The sequence below is a fragment of the Haliaeetus albicilla genome, chromosome 13, assembly GCF_947461875.1.
Source record: "Haliaeetus albicilla chromosome 13, bHalAlb1.1, whole genome shotgun sequence".
NCBI lineage: Eukaryota > Metazoa > Chordata > Aves > Accipitriformes > Accipitridae > Haliaeetus > Haliaeetus albicilla.
The window spans coordinates 36,933,990-36,951,449 of NC_091495.1; the positions used below are offsets into that span (position 1 = coordinate 36,933,990).

General features: G+C 42.0%; 1 protein-coding gene and 1 long non-coding RNA gene across 5 annotated transcripts; one reads left to right on the forward strand and one right to left on the reverse strand.

Moving 5' to 3' along the window:
* Nucleotides 1-1,464: 1,464 nt before the first annotated feature.
* On the reverse strand, nt 1,465-3,007 carry LOC138688672 (uncharacterized). 3 transcript variants are annotated; one of them, XR_011327568.1, is made up of 2 exons: nt 2,306-3,007; nt 1,465-1,683 (listed from the first exon to the last, which is right to left on the reverse strand). It is a non-coding gene; the product is annotated as an uncharacterized lncRNA (long non-coding RNA). The 3 variants fall into 3 exon arrangements; XR_011327569.1 differs by having other exon boundaries at nt 1,465-1,680; nt 2,086-3,007; XR_011327567.1 differs by having other exon boundaries at nt 2,086-3,007.
* VDAC3 (voltage dependent anion channel 3) lies at nt 2,520-17,369 on the forward strand. 2 transcript variants are annotated; one of them, XM_069800858.1, is made up of 9 exons: nt 2,520-2,607; nt 6,289-6,359; nt 7,505-7,554; nt 11,453-11,605; nt 12,747-12,799; nt 14,182-14,409; nt 15,319-15,469; nt 16,566-16,623; nt 16,872-17,369. In XM_069800858.1, the coding sequence occupies exons 2-9, from the start codon at nt 6,293-6,295 to the stop codon at nt 16,961-16,963; spliced, it is 852 nt and encodes a 283-aa protein (XP_069656959.1). In that variant the 5' UTR covers nt 2,520-2,607; nt 6,289-6,292; the 3' UTR covers nt 16,964-17,369. The 2 variants fall into 2 exon arrangements, with proteins under 2 accessions (XP_069656959.1, XP_009914482.2); XM_009916180.2 differs by lacking the exons at nt 2,520-2,607; nt 6,289-6,359; nt 7,505-7,554 and adding an exon at nt 8,645-8,674.
* The last annotated feature ends 91 nt before the right edge of the window (nt 17,370-17,460 follow it).

Genomic DNA, 17,460 nt, shown 5'->3' on the forward strand with positions numbered 1-17,460 from the left:
ATAAGTGAAGTCTCTGGGTTTTAGCGTTTTGGTTTTTTTTAAAAAAAAAACACAAACAAACAAAACACACAACAACAAACCCAACCCCACCCAATTTAAATAAGATATAAAAGTGTCTAACATAGGCTTTTAACAGACAACTGTTTAATCTAGCAGCATCAATCCTGCTTCTGAAGACAGACCTCTTCTCTTGGTTAGCCAGCCTTCTCCTGGTTAACAGATTGAAATTTTGAACTGATGTAGGCATTTGCCCGCTCAGAACCACCTATTGGTCTGCTAGATCTTTCTTCTGATCTGTTTCTAGTTCTTTGTATCTTATGTATACATAGACACCAGAATGAGAAAGCTGGCTGTGTCCTGAAGTACTCCTGAAGAATACCATTTTCAACTACTGTCTGTAGCTCCTTATCTGTGTATTAAGTGTCCTGGTGAAGCTGAAGCTTGTGCTAAGCTGTTTCCGTGTCCTTACTTCTAAAATATGGCCATATGCTAATGTGGCCATTCTCCTGCTGCACGTGACCTGTGTTCTTTGTTCCTACATATGTTGTAGTACTATTGGTTGCAGTGTTCCATGTTTTGTTCAACTTGCCATTACCCAGAAGACCGGTCTGATTAATCGATGCATTTCTGCCACTCCTATAGAGTCAATCTGCCCCTTTTTATATGCAAAGCCATCAGCTCTGATTTTTATAGCTCCTCTTAAATCATTGTGAAAGCTAATGACTGTTTTGGATGTGAGAGGAGGTCCCGTCAAGATTGCATTACTAGTTGTATTTGGGACAGGGATTCTGTTGGGTAACTTCAAACTTAATTAGTTTTAAGTAGTAAACTAGTAACTTTGACATATTATAGAGCGTCAGCATGGAATGTATTTCTGCTACCGTATTCGAATACCTTGTAGACGTATAACACAAATGTATTACAGAATTGCAAGTTTGAAAAGGCAAGACTATTTTATACATAGTCAATTTGACTATTGCCAATTATATAATACTTTTGTTGATATGATAATGAGTAGGTCCTCTGTCTGCCTTTATGGGGGCAGAGAGGAGTTTGCATCTGTATTGTCAGACTAAACCTGCCTTGAATCATAGGAAGAAAAAAAAAGACAGACAGAGGTAATACTGTTTATTTTTATCTGACTTAAGCCTACAGAACAACTACATTTTTACCTCTTCTTATATAATTAGTGTTGATCAGTCTTAGTAATGGAGATTATAGGCTGATACTCTTGCTTATCCCTTTATTTTCTTCTGTTTTTCCTAGTGGGAGTTTAATTATTTTCTGGGAATGTTCCCCAGCCCTAATGCATGCAGTGGTATGTAAGGTGGCTAGAAGTTAACTTGGTGCTATGTGAAGTCTTCTGATGCCTCATAGTAAAAATATATATAGCTGGTGTATTCAGTGTTTTCTTCAATAATCAGTGGGAATAAATGAAGTGAGAATTCCATGATGAATGTGTAATCCTGTTTGATCATTATTTATTTTTTTAAGCTGTAATTTTAAGAGCATCCAAAAGCAGTAACACAAGCTTGCCATGTTTACAAATGTTTGCTAGGCAGCACACAGCATGACACTGATGCATTCTCTACCATCCTCAACAGGCAGTCCAGGCTGCTTCGTCTTGGGACTTGAGGCAGAATTTGGTGGCCTTGCAATCTCTCTGCATAACACTGAATTCTTCTAGGTGGAAGAAAAATGGCTCGTTGACAGTGTTTTTTTTTCTCGAACTATATAAACATACAATGTGACTTTTTTTTCTTCTCCCCTCCCCGCCCCCAGTTAACTAGCCCTTATTTTGGGGTCCTTTGTCTTTCTTTACAGTTCTCGCCCTCCTCCTCCTCCTGCAGAACTGGACCGCAAGGTATTTGGTAATCACGGGAGGCAAAAGCTGCAAACCTTGTGCTTATCACAGGGCATCTGTGTAAACGGGCACGTACTCTACTGCTGGTTGTGCACATATAACCTTATGCGTGTGCAGACTGGCCTGTGGGGGCTGTCAGCGGTAGCGGCTGCACCTTTCTGTCTTCTGTGTTCGCTCTTGTCCCAGTTGCAAGGTGTTAGGGCAGGAGCGGGGGTGCCTACCTCCTTCCTTGGCCTCAGGGATCTGTCTGAGCGGGAGTTCAAAGCGGGACGGCAGCGGGTAAGGAGGTGCCGGGTAAGGGAGCTGAAGGGCTTGAGAGGAGCTGCAGCCGCCGCCGGACCCGCGCCCCGACTCGGTGACAGGCTGCGGGAACTGGAGCTGCCCCGGGGGCCGTTAATAGCCGGGCCCCGCTGCTCGGTCTCCTCCCTCCCTCACACGCACCTCCAGCGTTCCTTCCAACTTTCTGCTGCCCGCCGACACCGGAGTCGGCTCCGGCCGCTTCGCCACCGGCGGAGGTGGTGGGGGGGGGGCAGGGGCCTGGCGCTGAGAAGCCGTCCCGGCCGGCTCCCGAGCGGCGGGACCTGCGGTAAAACCGCCGCTTCCCCCGGCGGGGCGGGGACCCGCCAGCCCTGACAGGAGGGGCGGCGGCAACGGCAGGCGCGCGTGCGCGCTGGCGCGAGCGGCGTCACGCATGCGCGCTTGGGGGCGCCGAGACCTCTACCCGGAGGCAGCGCGGCCGGCAGGTAACGGCGGGGGGCCCGGGCCGCGGCGGCTGTCCGTCCGTCCGTCCGGTCGGACCCCGGTGGCGTCCTCCGGTCCCTCGTCGGGGCCGAGGCGGGCGTCCCTCGAGTCACCTTGCGGTGGGCCGGAGCCCCGAGGGGGCGCCGGGCGTTCGTCTTCCGCTGAGGCGATGACCCCGAGGCGCGGGCCGCGGCGGTGGGTGGGTCTGTGGCAGCGCTCCGGTTTCTCGGTTGGGAAGCGCGAACAGCTGGGGTCGGCAGCGACCGAGCCTCCCCCACGGCGCCGCCGTTTCGCTGAGGAGAGGAGGAGGCCGCCCGGCCGGGCCCCGCCGTCCGTTATCCGTTGCGTAACGCGCGTCAGTAACGGACGGGGAGGAGGCCGCGCCCGCGCTCTCGTGTGCCCGCGCTCTCGTGCCGTGGCCGTGGCCGTGCAGCCGGTACCGCCGCTCCCCGGCGGCGCCGCCGCCGAAGGGTGCGTGACGGCCGTCACGGGCGGCGCCACCGCGGAACCGGTCGGTGAAAACGGAGCCGGTGTCTCGAAGCGCAGTTGTTCCATACACCGGAGTGGGTGTGCTCATCTGTATTTCTTCACTGAAATTTCTACTTCGGTGGTGGTTTTTTGCAGTTTATATACGGACGCTGGCGTACCACGCGCTGTATCTCAAGCATCGGTTGCCCCCAGCCTTTTATTCCTTGATAGATTTTTCTCCTGTGGTTCTTGTGCTAATTTCATTGTTGCGGGAGAAAAAAAATCAAAGCACGAGATTAAGGAGGCTTTGTTTGAAAACAAGGTGCTTAAAACAAGTACTGTGGCTTAGTTTTAGATCTCCGGCTTAATGTTTCTTTTCCACTTTACGTTGTGTTTTGTCAGCTGTTGTCGTCGCATCTGGAGACCAATTCAAATTTAGTATTAATAGTTGTGGAACTGTGGAACAATTCTGGCTTGCAAGCAGGCAAGAAGGTGGGGCGGTTGGAACTAGATGGTCTTTAAGGTCCCTTCCCACCCAAACCGATCTATGATTGTATGATGAAGTAGAGCTGCTTGTTATTAGCAAAGAATTTATGTATCTCAGCATGAGCTAGCCTGAAGAATCTTTTTTCTTTTTCTTTTTCTTAGAATACCTTTTAAATACTCGCATAGTATTTAACGAATACATTAAAACACATAGAATACAGAAAATACAGCCATATAGTGTAAAGGGGGGAGATATGTTAGGCAAGCGAACGGGCTCACAAGATTCAAGATGTCTCAATAGCCTTATGAAAATGAGGTGTAAACAGAACAGGGTACCAGCCAAAAGGGTAAGGTTTAGATTGGGAAGGTGCTGAACGGGATGGTAAAGTCCTCCTCTACTTGAAGCATTTTCCATGAAGCTGGCGAGGTGAGCCTCGAGACTACTTGGTGGTCAACTCTGTTGTCATTTGTCTGTCTAAAGCACATGCCCTTCTGTGCAGGGAGGTAGAAAGATTTGAGAGATAGCTGGCAAAGCATGGAAGAGGTCAGGGTGTGGCATGTTTTCCAAAACTGGAGGGGGAGTGCTATCTAAGATCTTGCTTTTGTTTGATATAACATCTCTCTGTAATTTGAAAGGTAGAGTAGACTCATGTCTTCTAAACTCTGAATAGGTCAGTCCCAACTCTGGAAAATGTGTTGTGGCTTACTGCTGATCATTGTCAAACTTCTGACTGAAAACAGATTATGTGGTTTGGAGGCCAGCTACAAATCCATATGATTATGGAGTATTCCTGTCATGTTTTCAACAGCTGGACAGTTACCTGAAAGCCAGCTGTGACCAGGGAGCATTTTTGCAAAAAATCTGCTTGTGTTTTGCATGAATTCTTATGCAGGGAGTTATCTTTCGTATTGGTTTTTGCTGGAAAAAAGTGTTTGAGGTTCAAGAGTATGTTAGGCAGTTACTGCATATGTAGAGTATCACCATATCAAAATGTCAAAGTATCAGCCTTGCTCCAAAAACTGGAGTTACTAAGCTTTTGAAATCAGCGGGCTGAACTAATCTTATAAACCTATTAAAAAAAACCAAACCAAACAAACACCTCCCCTCCCCTCAAAAAAACCCAAACCAACAAAAAAAAACCCAAACCCCAATTTTAAAGTGTGAGCTGAAACTTCTGAATTGAGAGATTTGTGTCAAAAACCAACATTTTAAAAGAAGGATATGCTCTGCTCCATAGCTGTGTTGCTAAAACTGTTGTAGTAATTTAAACTATGCTGTCACAAAAGTGCACATTCTGTTGCTCTTTCATCAGTTTAAAGATTCAATAATTGTAATTTTCCCCTTCATGTTTGACAGGTAAAAAGGCCTTTTTGCATAGTAATTTTGAGAAGTACCTGTTTTACGTACTAATCTTCAGATAGGGAATCTGCAGTCACGTCCAGCTATTTTAGATCCTGTAAACCCACAGATATATATTCATAGAATCATAGAATATGTCAAGTTGGAAGGAGCCCATAAGGATCATCCAGTCCGTGTATTGATAGACACATAGTGCAGGTTAGTTATTAAGTCACTGAACACAGAGCGTTTTGTCTACTGTGGGATGTAAATTGCCCAAGTGTTTCGTTTTAGGAAAGGGCTAGCTATCTGAAAACAGGACTTAACTGCTTAGTGCAGATACTGTTGCATTTGTGACAGAGGGACCGAGTACACCGATAAGCAATTAAAATAGTGGAAGAGAAGTGATGACTTTAGGGATTTTTACGTGTTTTGCTTGCGTTATTACTTTTTAGATTAGTCTTTCAGTACAGTATAAGTAACAAATGGGGGATCAGGGATTTCAGGCGTCAGGTGTTGCAGAGACTATCAACAAACACGTCAGCTGTAGGAAGGATTAAGTGGCAAAGAGTTATGCTTAAAATCAAACAAAAGCATCATCTTTGATAGCTTTTCTTGTTGGAGCAGGTGTGCCTTTATGTTTATGCAAACTTATTCTAGAAGGGGAAGACTAATTTTCCACTGGGAAGAGTTTTCCTACTTCTTTTAATGTGGATTTTTGGATGCAAAATCCCTAAATTGTGGTAACTAACATTAAATATGTCATGTAAGCTGTAATATCACAAGCCTGTCCTTCAGAGTTTTGCCCTCCAAAGTAGTTGTAACAGTTACCTGTATTAGAAAATGTAGTTTTTACTGCTGTGTATACACAGTACAGAAATACTCACTGGTGGCTACTGGACAGGGTACAGAGATATCTTTTTATATTTTACAAATCTCTGAAAAAACTTTCTAAGGAGTCACAAGTGCACAGGGAAGTCGGATATCTTTTCCTTTGGGATTGTTCAGTGCTGACGTGGCTTTGCCACTTGGGGTCCCTTTCAGGAAGGGTCCTGTCCATTATCAGAACAGGGATTAAGGCTCCCGTGAGCTCTTTTTGCAATGTAAGAATGTGAGGCCTACATATGTAGTTGAACGTAATACTGTTCCTGGGGTTTAGTGATTTCAAATAATGGATTGGCTTCCATAACTTCTTTGAATTGAAGTTTGTTTCTGATGAAGCAACGCTGATGTGAGGATGGCTTTTGTGAACGTTCTTCAAAGGTCTTGCACTTCAGTATCAGTGAAGTACACAGAGGGTACTAGTCATAGACGTTTATAAATGCTTTGGATATAATTTAGCTTTTATGCTGTTAAACCTAAGATTCTTACAGCTTCCACTACGTTTCAGATCCATGGCTGTCCCACCATCATACAGTGACTTGGGAAAGTCTGCCAGGGATGTCTTCAACAAGGGATATGGTAAGTAACATGACTGTGGTTTAATAACCTTTCTTTTTTTTTTTTCTTAGGCATCTTGAAAATGACAATAAAAACATTAGTACCCCAGAGATCCCCTAAATACCTTTGGGTAGGAATTCAGCAGAGGCCTGGAGCATCTAGCCCCTTCTGAATTTGAACTTTAGACATGTATCAATGAAAATGCTGCAGTAGGCAAAGAGTTAGAGGGGAAAGTTATGAGTTCGACCTTAAGATGCACTCCAGGGAAGTCTCTGAAGAATGCTGCATTTTTTACCTTCTAGTTTTTGTATTTAGAGGCATTAAATCAGTCAGATTCACATAGATTCCCATAGGAGACCATATATGGCAACAAACAGGTTCCTGAGGTAGAATGATCTTCATGTTAATCAGAATAGCCTATTGTCATAGCCATAGTGGAAATAATTTCACAATGTTTGCATTCCTCTTCAAAGAATTTAAGTGGATAAATACTGATATTAGACCCTTTTCTGGGAGCAGTACTAAAAGTGTTGACATTTTTTATCTAGTTTTGTGAGTGTGATAAAAATTGCATTTGTATCCCAAATCCATATGCTAAAATTAAAAACCATTCTGGTCTGGTCTCTGCCACCCTAGAGTTCAGGCTTTGCTAAAATTAACTCAAGTTCCCTGCTTTAGTGTCAGTTGTTTCAGGCTTTTCTACTCTGTGCAAGGGCCAGGTATTTCCCTAGATTCATAGCAGATTAGAGAGAAAAGGAAGAAAGGAATAGTATCTCTGTATATGGCATTGCTTGAAGTAAGTTGAAACATATTTTTCTTGGAGAAGGGGAAAAGAAAAATTCCTGCCCTGCAATCAGAAATATAAAAGGAAATTGAGTAAATCAGAAGAAATGGTGACCGTACTGATTGGTCCCAGACTGCAGGTAGCTACAGAAGGTGGAGGTACTTGATGATGGGTGACAATTATGACGATAAGTTATGAGGCCACCCACTTTGAATTGTCAAAATTCCTTCAATCATTCCTCAATAAGATCGACAGCTGTTGAAACATGCAAGTAGGTTGTTTCAGGTCAGTGTACCCTACCTGCTGTACTTTGGGTGTGTTGGAAATAAGCCTTGCTTGTATATTGCGGTGAAGCAGATGCTGTATGCTCTTCTATTTTCAGGATTTGGAATGGTCAAGTTAGAGTTGAAGACTAAGTCTTCCAGTGGTGTGGTAAGTGTTGAGGGCTTTCAACATCACCAGCATTGCAATGGAAGGACAAATTCCTGAACTGGTTGGTGGTAATAACTTGCTAGCAGGTATTGCTTCTCTCTTTCAGTTCTCATTTTAAAACCTGTAGCGGCCTGAGGTATTTCTATAATGGTGTGGAACTGACGTAGTGGTACTTCTTTTCCTGCAGCGTGCAAGAATTTTCACACATTTTGTTGTGGACATGGGGCTTTCCTCCCCGTTCCCATTCCCACATCCCAAACATAAGAGTTTCTTCACCCTAAATAGCTCTCATTTCTGCTTATGAATGCAATTGAGTTTCTCTGCTGTTGTTGTTTTTTATAGGATTTTGAGTCCAGACTGGCTTTTTACCCAAAAGGCCAAGGGGCAAATAAGAGCCACAGTTTAACTTAACTTCATTTTCACTCATCTCCACTGTGCTTACAATGCAAGATTTAAATAGTCCTCCTGCAGTACCCTTTATGTAGAATTTGAGAACGTTTTACAGATGTTAATTAAGCTTTAGCACTTCAGGTAACTAGAAAATACCATGATCCCCACTTTAATGATGGAGAAGCGGAGCTTCCTCATGATTTTCAGGAGGGCTGGCAAAACCAGGAATGGGTTTCATAATTTTGGTCTTTAACTACAGGCATATATTGTTTACTAGATAAGCTTACTCCTACACTGAGTCTCAGTTCTGTGTGTGCTACCACTTGATGCTGTTGTGGTTGACAAGCCGTGCTGCTTTTCAGCCTACTTCATAACCATATTTGCCTTAGCTCCTTCCTCCTCTTGCATTCTTATCATTCAAATGGTGTAAGTAATTTCTTCTGTATTACTGTATTCTGTCTCAATTGAGCTTTTGATGGATTACTTGCATTGTGCACCAGGAACATGTAGGCACGAGGAACTATGTGGTCTCTATACTATGACTGCTACCAGTTACTGACACCTCACGATATGCATAGTTTTCCCGTCTGGAAGTTTTGATTCTCAAATAATACGCTAATGATTAATTATGCTGTCTTCTGAATGTGACGGTACATGAGCAACTGTATTAAGTTTTAAAATGGGCTTTTCCTTTTCCATGCAACTTTCGTGTTGGATGTTTATCCAGCTGGTAAGAATAGTGACTGTTTTGGCATGTTGGTTCTTTATTGCTTTGTCTAGTGAGGTTTTCTGTGGTGCCTACTGTCATTTATAAACTGTTCCATTGTTTTTAGTCATGTTATCATCCCCATCATGAAGTTTGACTGTGTCCATAGCCCTTAATCTGCTGTATGATCAATGTATATAAAGCCATTTGCAATCTTTGTCCAATAATACACAATAAGAACACTGTAAAAACCACAGGAGGGACAACAAGATTGATAGAGTTGTCTGTTACTTCAGGTTTTGTGCTTGTTAGTGTTTCTAATGAGCATTCTGCTGCAACAAAATGAGATTTTGGGGATGGAGACGATGTCAGGAACAACGTGTGAGATCTAATTCGTACTTGGGTAGTAATAGTACCTCTAATTGTTATGATACAGAAATGTTTTGGGTGTTTTTTCTGTGGGCTTAGAAAACAACAGTGGTAGTGTCTATTGGTTATAATTGTTTCATAGATTGCAAGTGGTTTGGCCTAGTAAGTGCATGGTGTTTCTGAAGACGCCAGCCACCATAAACTAGAAGGTCAGTGAGAAGCTGAGCGTGACTGCTGATTCAGACTGGAGTGTGACATGGAGCCAGAATGAGTTTGATTTTCAGCTACAAAAAATTGAAGAATTGCTTCTACACTAGATGGTTTGATGAGACGTCTCTAGTTTAGACAGTTGAAGACTGACAGTAGCAGATGCTGACTGTGTGCCTTCTACTTCCAGAAGCAGATCCAGTTCTGACACCTGGCAAAATCCTTTGGCTTTTGATCATATGACAGCACAGGGTTGGTTTTTTTTTTCCTTTGGCTGTGAGAAAAGCATTTTACAATCTTTCTTCTGCTTGGTCTGAGAATCAAATCAAGCCTTTTTAATCGGTTACCTGCCCTAAGATCAGAAGAAAGTTACTTCAGAATTCTGGTGCAGGTTTGAGATGTCTTTACACTGAATTTGTGGAAGTGACATCAGAGCAGTGTGTAGCAGTTATGTCTTAAAGGATAGCCTAATACATCCTGATTTGCATCACGTATTTTTGTGTTATAAAACTGCTGTGCTGTTGTAGTAGTGTATTAGCTTGAGTGTCTTCCCCCGCTGGTGTGTAAGGAATGTTACCTGGGTGTACTTCCCTGGCACTTCAAAACCATTTAAAGACGGTTTTTGTACACTCTGCAAAGTCCAGAATTGTGAAAGTAATGTACACAGCATCCAGGAATACTGTCCTAGAATGAAACAGATCTGGAAAGTCAAAGCTTGGATGTGTTGGCAATGGATACATGGATACTGCCATCTCTTAAGCACTGGATCTTTCAATATTTAAACTTCAAAAGAGGTGTAACTTGGAAATGTAATGGCAGATTAATTATCCTTCTTCAAGGAAAATGTTTGAGAGATGAAGACAACAAATGAGATCAGTTCTCAGATGCTTCTTAAAACCTAGCTTGTACACCTTGAGCTTACTACTGTGAAAATATGCCTACTCATTCCTTTATACTCTGTTCTGCATGAAACACTGAGTAGGCTACCTCTGAGTTGTTCCAGGAGGAGAGATATTTATTGAGACTTCAAGTCCCCTGAATAACAGGAACCTCTGATGTGTGGGGGACTACCCAAACAGCATAGGACAGCATGTTACAAAATACATATTATACAAAATTCAAAGTTGTTGGTTCAGTTACACTAGTCAGTGAAGGACCAGCCTGATGTCAAGGTGCCACTGGGGTCAGGTTATTTTCTGATGTTGTGAAGGAAAAAAGCTCTACAATTTTAAGATGCCTTACAAAGGGGTGACCTTCTAAAGTGTAGTAGCTGGCTGAGGTAATGACAGAGAACTTAGGTTGAGGGAGGAGGTGCTAAGGTCATCAGCATGGTATATGAAGAGTCTTAAGTGACAACAGTATAAAGGGTAGCATGAACAACAATGTTAGGGTGCAGTAGTCAGTGTGAAAAGCATCAATGACCATTCTCCAGCAGACATTTTCACTGCTGAAAGGTGGAAAAAGAAAAAAGAATGAAGAGGAAGAAACACACGAGATGTTTGGAGAAACGAGAGAAAAATCAGTGGGGTTTTTTTGTTGCTATTCATCTAGCAGAGTAAGTTGGATGTAGGATTGCATTTCTTAAGGGAGAGTGGATTTCCAGAAGGACTACAGTGGTTGCTATTTCTTGTACAACTGGGACACTGCTGGTAAGGTGATCAAGGGAATTAGAGGAGATTGTGAAGAAAAATCCAAGGATACAAGCAGCTTTGTATCCCAAGCGAGTATCTTTTTGTATTTGGGTATGGATCCATGTGAAGGTGCAGAGCAAGTTGTGGAATGTTGAAATAACAATTGCCGCTTTGAAGCAGAAAAAAGATGGCAGAAAAAGGGTTTTTTGGTGTGGGGGAGGTTGGTGGATAAGTTAGGAAAAAAGTCCTGTAAAAATTAGAAGGGGGAAGCAGGTAATCAAATCACGATGCAGATGAAAAGTAAGTGAAGATGTCAGGTCTTTGTGTAATAGTGCTTTTTCCAACCTAAGCAAGTTCCAGGGCTCTATCAGCACACCTCAATAAAGGAAATACCCAGAACAGAGATGCCAAAAGGAGTAGCATTTTGTGATGCAGAAATAATTATTTTTGGTGGGGATAGGGAAGAGGAGGAGGATTTTGAGGATTCTGTCAAAAGGTCTAAGGGTAGCAAGTGTGAGTGCTGACACTCAACAAGTGGAAAAACTGAATGTAATTAAATACCAGAATGCTGAAACTTGTATTATGCTCTTGGCAGGAATTCGCTGCAGCTGGTTCTTCCAACACAGACACAGGCAAGGCTTCAGGCAGTCTAGAGACCAAATATAAGATCAAAGAATATGGACTTACATTCACCCAGAAGTGGAACACAGACAACACATTGGGAACAGAAGTTTCCATGGAGGATCAGGTAAGAGGAAGTAGATACCCTGAAAATGTTTCTGCAACTGGTATGAGAAAGTCTTGAGCGGAGCAGAAAACACTGAAGAGTGAAAGTTGCACAAAACTATCTGGAGTACTAAAAAGAAAGAAGTTATGTATATTTGCAGAATGCACAAACTGAGAGAGCGCGTCATGAATTTTGGGGGTGGGGGGTGCAAGCATTCCCACAGCACTTGCTGCTACGTAATGACGAGTTACTGCAGTTATGGGAATGCAAAATTAGCTAGCTGGTTGAATGAACATCACTATTATCCACTCCAAATAGGAGTTTTTGTTTAAAGACGCACGCTAGCTATGTAGAACTGTCACGGCTGCAGTCATGCAGGGGAAGCAAAAGAGGGGTCTCCTAGTTTTAAATGCTCTAATACATAAGGACTTAAGTTTGGCTGCCTTGAGATTGGATATATTTTAGAAGGTTGAAGAGAAAGGTTAGTGTTGGCAGCTTGGCACTGCTTACACAAAGGATTGCTAGCATACAGCACTCTCAAAACACGCAATTCTTTTTCAGAGTAGTAGCTTTATGCCTTTCACTTAGTGCCTGAAGCGTAAGGTAATGGTGCCAAAGTTGGTAAAAGTTCTATGATGCCCTCCACCGTGTAAGGCCATCAATTTTTGTAGTTACAGTTTTGCATTTTTACCTGTGCTTTAAAACAGAAAATGCTGTCCAGCTCAAAAAAGGGTGGGAAAGCTGAGGCAGGTAGATGGTTTGGCCTGTGAAGTAGTACTGTGTCTTAAAAGAATACCTGTAGATTCTGAGAGAGATTCTTGAGCTACTGCGTGGATTGTTGGAACTATAGGGAATAACCAAACATGAACCGAACAGTTTTCTTTCTTTAGCATAGTTTCTCAATTTTCTTGTCAACACTAGATTTGAAATCTTCCTGTAGTAATGTATCTACAAAGTGTGTGCTGTTACAGGGCCTCATTGTGGGGAGAAAAAGTCCAAATTTTAATCCCTCATCATACAGCATCTTCAGATTTTGTTGTAAAATATGTGGGAGACATTATGGTTGTGTTTTGTCTTCTCTTTAGACAGGAAGTAAAGCTACAGTAGTGGAATATAACGTTTCAGCAGAGTTCTGAGCAGATGTCTCTGTTTTTCTTTGCAGTTGGCTGAAGGATTGAAGGTGGCTCTTGACACTACATTTGTACCAAACACAGGGTAAATATTTTCTGTTAACTTTATCTAAGGAGTGCTAGAATTTCCCTGTAACTTTGAATTAGAAATGCTTATTCTGGTCATTGTGTAAATGCTCAAAATTTACTGCAGAATATTCTGCAGGCGCTGTAGAATTTGAAGGCAATGGATAATACCGGGCTGAGAAGGACAAGGTCTGCTAAAAATGATTCTTCAGCTTTTTGGCCATTGGCAAATTTGTCGTTTTGCAGTAGGTATTATATTTTTGTAACTCTCCCCTTAAACAGCTAGGTCTTACATGGACCATTTAACTTGTACCATCTTTGTCATGGTGTTGACAGTCCTGCTGCTGTCAGCACAGTGCCTTAAGAACACAAAGAAAAATTTATTTTTTTCCTGATGCTTTTGGGCAGATGTCTATGCACAACTGAATGATGTAGAATTGCATAGCTATTATGATAGGCAGTGGAGTAGTACTCTTTTGTCTTTTTCATTTATCATAGAATTATTTTTGGTAGGTTATAGAGCAAAGGAGAGGTGTTTTATGTCTGGATAACGCACAAAGCTTGAGACTGCTTTGTAAAAAATTACTGCTATTTCTTTACTGTTGGGGAAAGCCTATCAGAAAAATCAGAGTTTGAAATACTGCTTGGATGTAAGAAATTGGAAGCTAAGTCAAAAATGAGACCCCAGGCCTGGGATGAGTTACAGGCAGCATGGTGTTCTGCTCTGTCTTCAGTGGGAGAGAAAGGAGGTTGGGGAGAGGATTAAGGAACTGATAAAATTTTGTCTCGGTTATGTTAAGTTTGAATTGATAGCAAAATGAGCACAAAGACGCACTGGAGAGAGAGGAAGAGGCTTCTCCACAGGGACAGAAAAAGGCTGACTAAGCGGATGATGTCTGGAGGATGAGGAAATTCATTTTTTCGATAGAGGAGACTGGTATCCAGCAGTGAAGAAGGAAGGAAACCAAGCACTGCACATGAAGGAGCAGTGGAGAACCCAGCAAACAAAAAGTCACTGAAGGACAGAAAGGCCAGCTATCAGTGTGGGATATCATGGATGCTCCTGAAAGAAACCGATGATGCCATAATGCATTGTACTCAATTGTGGAGAACAAAATTTGAAACCTGATGATTCTTAGAGCATTAAGCAGAAATGCTTTTGTCTTTTTTTGCTTCTTGAGGATGTTAAGGAGTTTAAGATTGTGGAGGAAAAAGCGGCACCACGTAAATATACGTAATACCAATATTACCCTTATCCCATGCCCTCTTCAGCAGCTGTTAACATTAAGTTTTGAGTAGGCATTACAGTATGGCCTTAAGGGACATACATACATGAATAAAACTACATATAATACATACTTGTATACTACCAGGGATAAAATGGCATGTTTCTCTCTGCAGGAAGAAGAGTGGGAAGTTGAAGACCTCCTACAAAAGAGAATATGTAAATCTAGGCTGCAACATAGACATTGATCTCTCTGGACCAACCATCTATGGCTGGGCAGTGTTGGGCTATGAAGGCTGGCTTGCTGGCTACCAGATGGCTTTTGATACAGCCAAGTCTAAGCTTTCGCAAAATAACTTTGCCTTGGGATATAAGGCAGGAGACTTTCAGCTGCACACTAATGTGTAAGTACTATCTGAGCCTAGAAAAACATTATCAGAGGAGCCAAACTAGATGAATAGTGAGCACTAACAGAGTTAGGTGAAAGGTGGCTGGATGGAAGGGGATGCTGATTTGTTTCAAAATAATTTAGATTTGGTGTTTTCATCTTCAGTACAGCTAAAGCAGGGCCAACTTTCCAACCCTTGGCTGTCTTTTGAGACCTTGTTTCAGGGTAATTTTGGGGTTTGTGTATATAAGGTAGTGGCGTAAAGGCACTTTATAATGTTAATTTGGAATTAAAATCTGTAAACTTCAACTTCTATTTTGGTGCTAGATAAAAGAGCCTTCAATTAAGCTACTGTACCTTCCCCCCCTCATTACCAGACAGAGAGCTTCTGGCTCAGAAATGCCTGAGGTGGAGGAGAGAGGTGTGTGTTGTGTTGTGCTTGAGTGTTTCCAGCTGTCATCACAGTGTAGCTCTAGTCTTGGCATTCAGATGCTCTGAGAGTCTTTGAAGATGGTGTATTTAAACAACTGCCATGCAATAACATTGTTTTCAGCCTCAACATTCCCGTAACTGACTTAAATGTCCTTCTGGATTTGTCCCTTTAGGCATTATCAGAGGCTTGCTTTCTTAAGACAAGCAAGCAGGTTATCTGGGTGTTTTTTTGTCAGAACCTCAAACCATAGGTCTCAGCTGGTGGAAAGTCTTGTTCCATTCTGCAAGCAAAACTTATGTTTCGGGTAAAAAATGTGAGCAGGAGTCTGCCAGGTCCAGCTAGGAAGTAGATGAGCATGGGTCTGGGGAAGTATTAGAGCTCTTGGTTCATTTTAAGAGATAATGATCAAATGATTGTGGGGCAGGGTTAATCTAAAGAGTTACTATTACTAAACAAGGCAAGGCTTGACACACTTGCATCTATTACAAACAGGAATGATGGCACCGAGTTTGGTGGGTCTATTTATCAGAAGGTTAATAACAAGGTTGAGACATCAGTCAATCTTGCATGGACTGCTGGCAGTAACAACACACGTTTTGGTATTGCTGCTAAGTACCAACTGGATGAGAAGACTTCCATTGTGGTAAGAATTTTGTTACAGGAACAAGTATTTCAAGCTCCCTTAAATACTGAAAATTTGTGGTATGAAGCAGTTGCTTTAAATAGTTACTGAGAAAGCATGGTAGATAACAGAACACACAGTTTGCTGTGGTTCAAATTTAAATTGGGACCTCACAGGTCATATTGGTGAAACGATTAAAAAAAAACTAAAGCACGCTTTTGCCCATGGTGAAATAGCCACTAGTCAGACTAGTGTGCTTGGAGCCTATGCAAAATGTGTTTTCAAGAGGTCATGAGAGGATGCAGTGTCCTTTTAATTCTCTAATTCTTATCTAATGCATAATGTAAAACTGTACTATAGTAAAATGATGGAAGTTCAGCTGAGATTACAGCCTTCTCCTAACAATTAGTTAACCCTTGAAAGTCAGCCCAGGTCCAGAGATAAGTGTTGTTACTGATGCTTGCAAATTCTTGCAGAAATGTTAGGGACAAAAAAAGGTTTAAATAGTGACAAAGAGAGGTTCAGGAGACGGGGAAGTGACAGTGAATAAAAGTAACTGTGTATGTTCTAACACTAAGAACTGAAGTAGCAAGCATTTGTTACGCTTCAAAACAAGAATTAGTTCCAGGACAATTCAGCCACAATTAAAGGTGGGAAATACTACGGTAAACACCTTAAAACTTAGTAATGCAAAAATGGGTTTGCATATTCATATATTTATTGCTCATTAAAAAAAAAAAATCACTACTAAGCAATTTGTGAACAGGAGTCTGTTAACAAGACAGACTTCATTGGCTACTAAGGGACTGTAGTAACTAGCCCTTTAAAGGATATAAAGAGACAATGCTGGGAGCAGTGAAGGACAGGGTGGCATTTTATGTAGGCATAATGGGTTACAGTTTGAGGGAAAGATTGGAACTATTACTTAAGCCTGTTACAGCTTAAGCTGGAAACTCTTGAGGACAAAAGGAAAAGATTGGAATACACCTCTGCTAGAGGTTAGTCTACAAGTAGCTGAAAGACTTAATGCATAACCCACCTTCTCAGGGCACTGGGACAATCCTGTCTGAATATTTATACACAGCGTATAAATACTGTGGTTTCTTTTTTCCTGTAGGCTAAAGTGAATAATGCCAGCCTGATTGGAATTGGTTACACTCATGCCCTCCGACCCGGTAAGTAAGTCTAACTGGTAGCAGCAAATAGTATCAGTACTCCACTATGAGTTATTTTACTGCTATCTCTAGAACAAAACAGATAAACGAATTAGCTAGAAATCTTACATAGGCTCATAGAAGTAAAGCATGTGTACGTACAGAAGTTCCTATAGCAACCAAGACACATTAGTGAGGCTCAAGTACTTGAGGGAGGGCATTGTACAGGGATATCAGTGTATGAAAGGTCTCATTACTTGCTTTCCTAGGTGTAAAGCTGACCCTCTCAGGCTTGGTTGATGGCAAGAATTTCAGTGCTGGAGGTCACAAAGTTGGTCTGGGATTTGAGCTGGAAGCTTAATGCAGCTTTAAGTAAAACAACAGGTGGTGCTCTGGAAGATGAAGGAAAAGTGTACCCAGTGTGTTTCGGCCTTAATCTTACTCTGAAATTTCAAGAAGTGTGAACTTTCTACTCTTCCAAAGAATCATTTTAACCCAACACTGAAGTCCAGAGAGTGCCAGCACATCAAAGGAAGATACTTGAAGGCATGCATGGAAGTTGTGATGTTTGTGCCACATTTCACTTCAGTTTCCCATATTTTAAATCTGTTCCTAGAAACAGAAGAGAAATCCCACCTCTCCCCATTATTGTATTGCATCCTGCATGTCCTATACTTCACAACCTTTTATAAAAGGTGGTGTCTGTACTGTAGTGGAAATTTGGGGTTACATCAAAATGAAATAAAGTGGCCACAGTTGGAACATAATGTTGGTGTGTCTTGTCTCTCACCCCGCTGTGGGGTTTTGGGGTTTTTTTTGGTGCAACTTCAAGCATGGTTAATAGATAATCTGCAACTG

Coding starts and splice junctions, on each gene's coding strand:
- VDAC3 (XM_069800858.1), top strand. CDS start 6,293: ATGGCTGTCCCACCATCATACAGTGACTTGGGAAAGTCTGCCAGGGAT. Junction 6,360..7,504: donor TGTCTTCAACAAGGGATATG/GTAAGTAACATG, acceptor TTCTATTTTCAG/GATTTGGAATGGTCAAGTTA. Junction 12,800..14,181: donor ACATTTGTACCAAACACAGG/GTAAATATTTTC, acceptor TTCTCTCTGCAG/GAAGAAGAGTGGGAAGTTGA.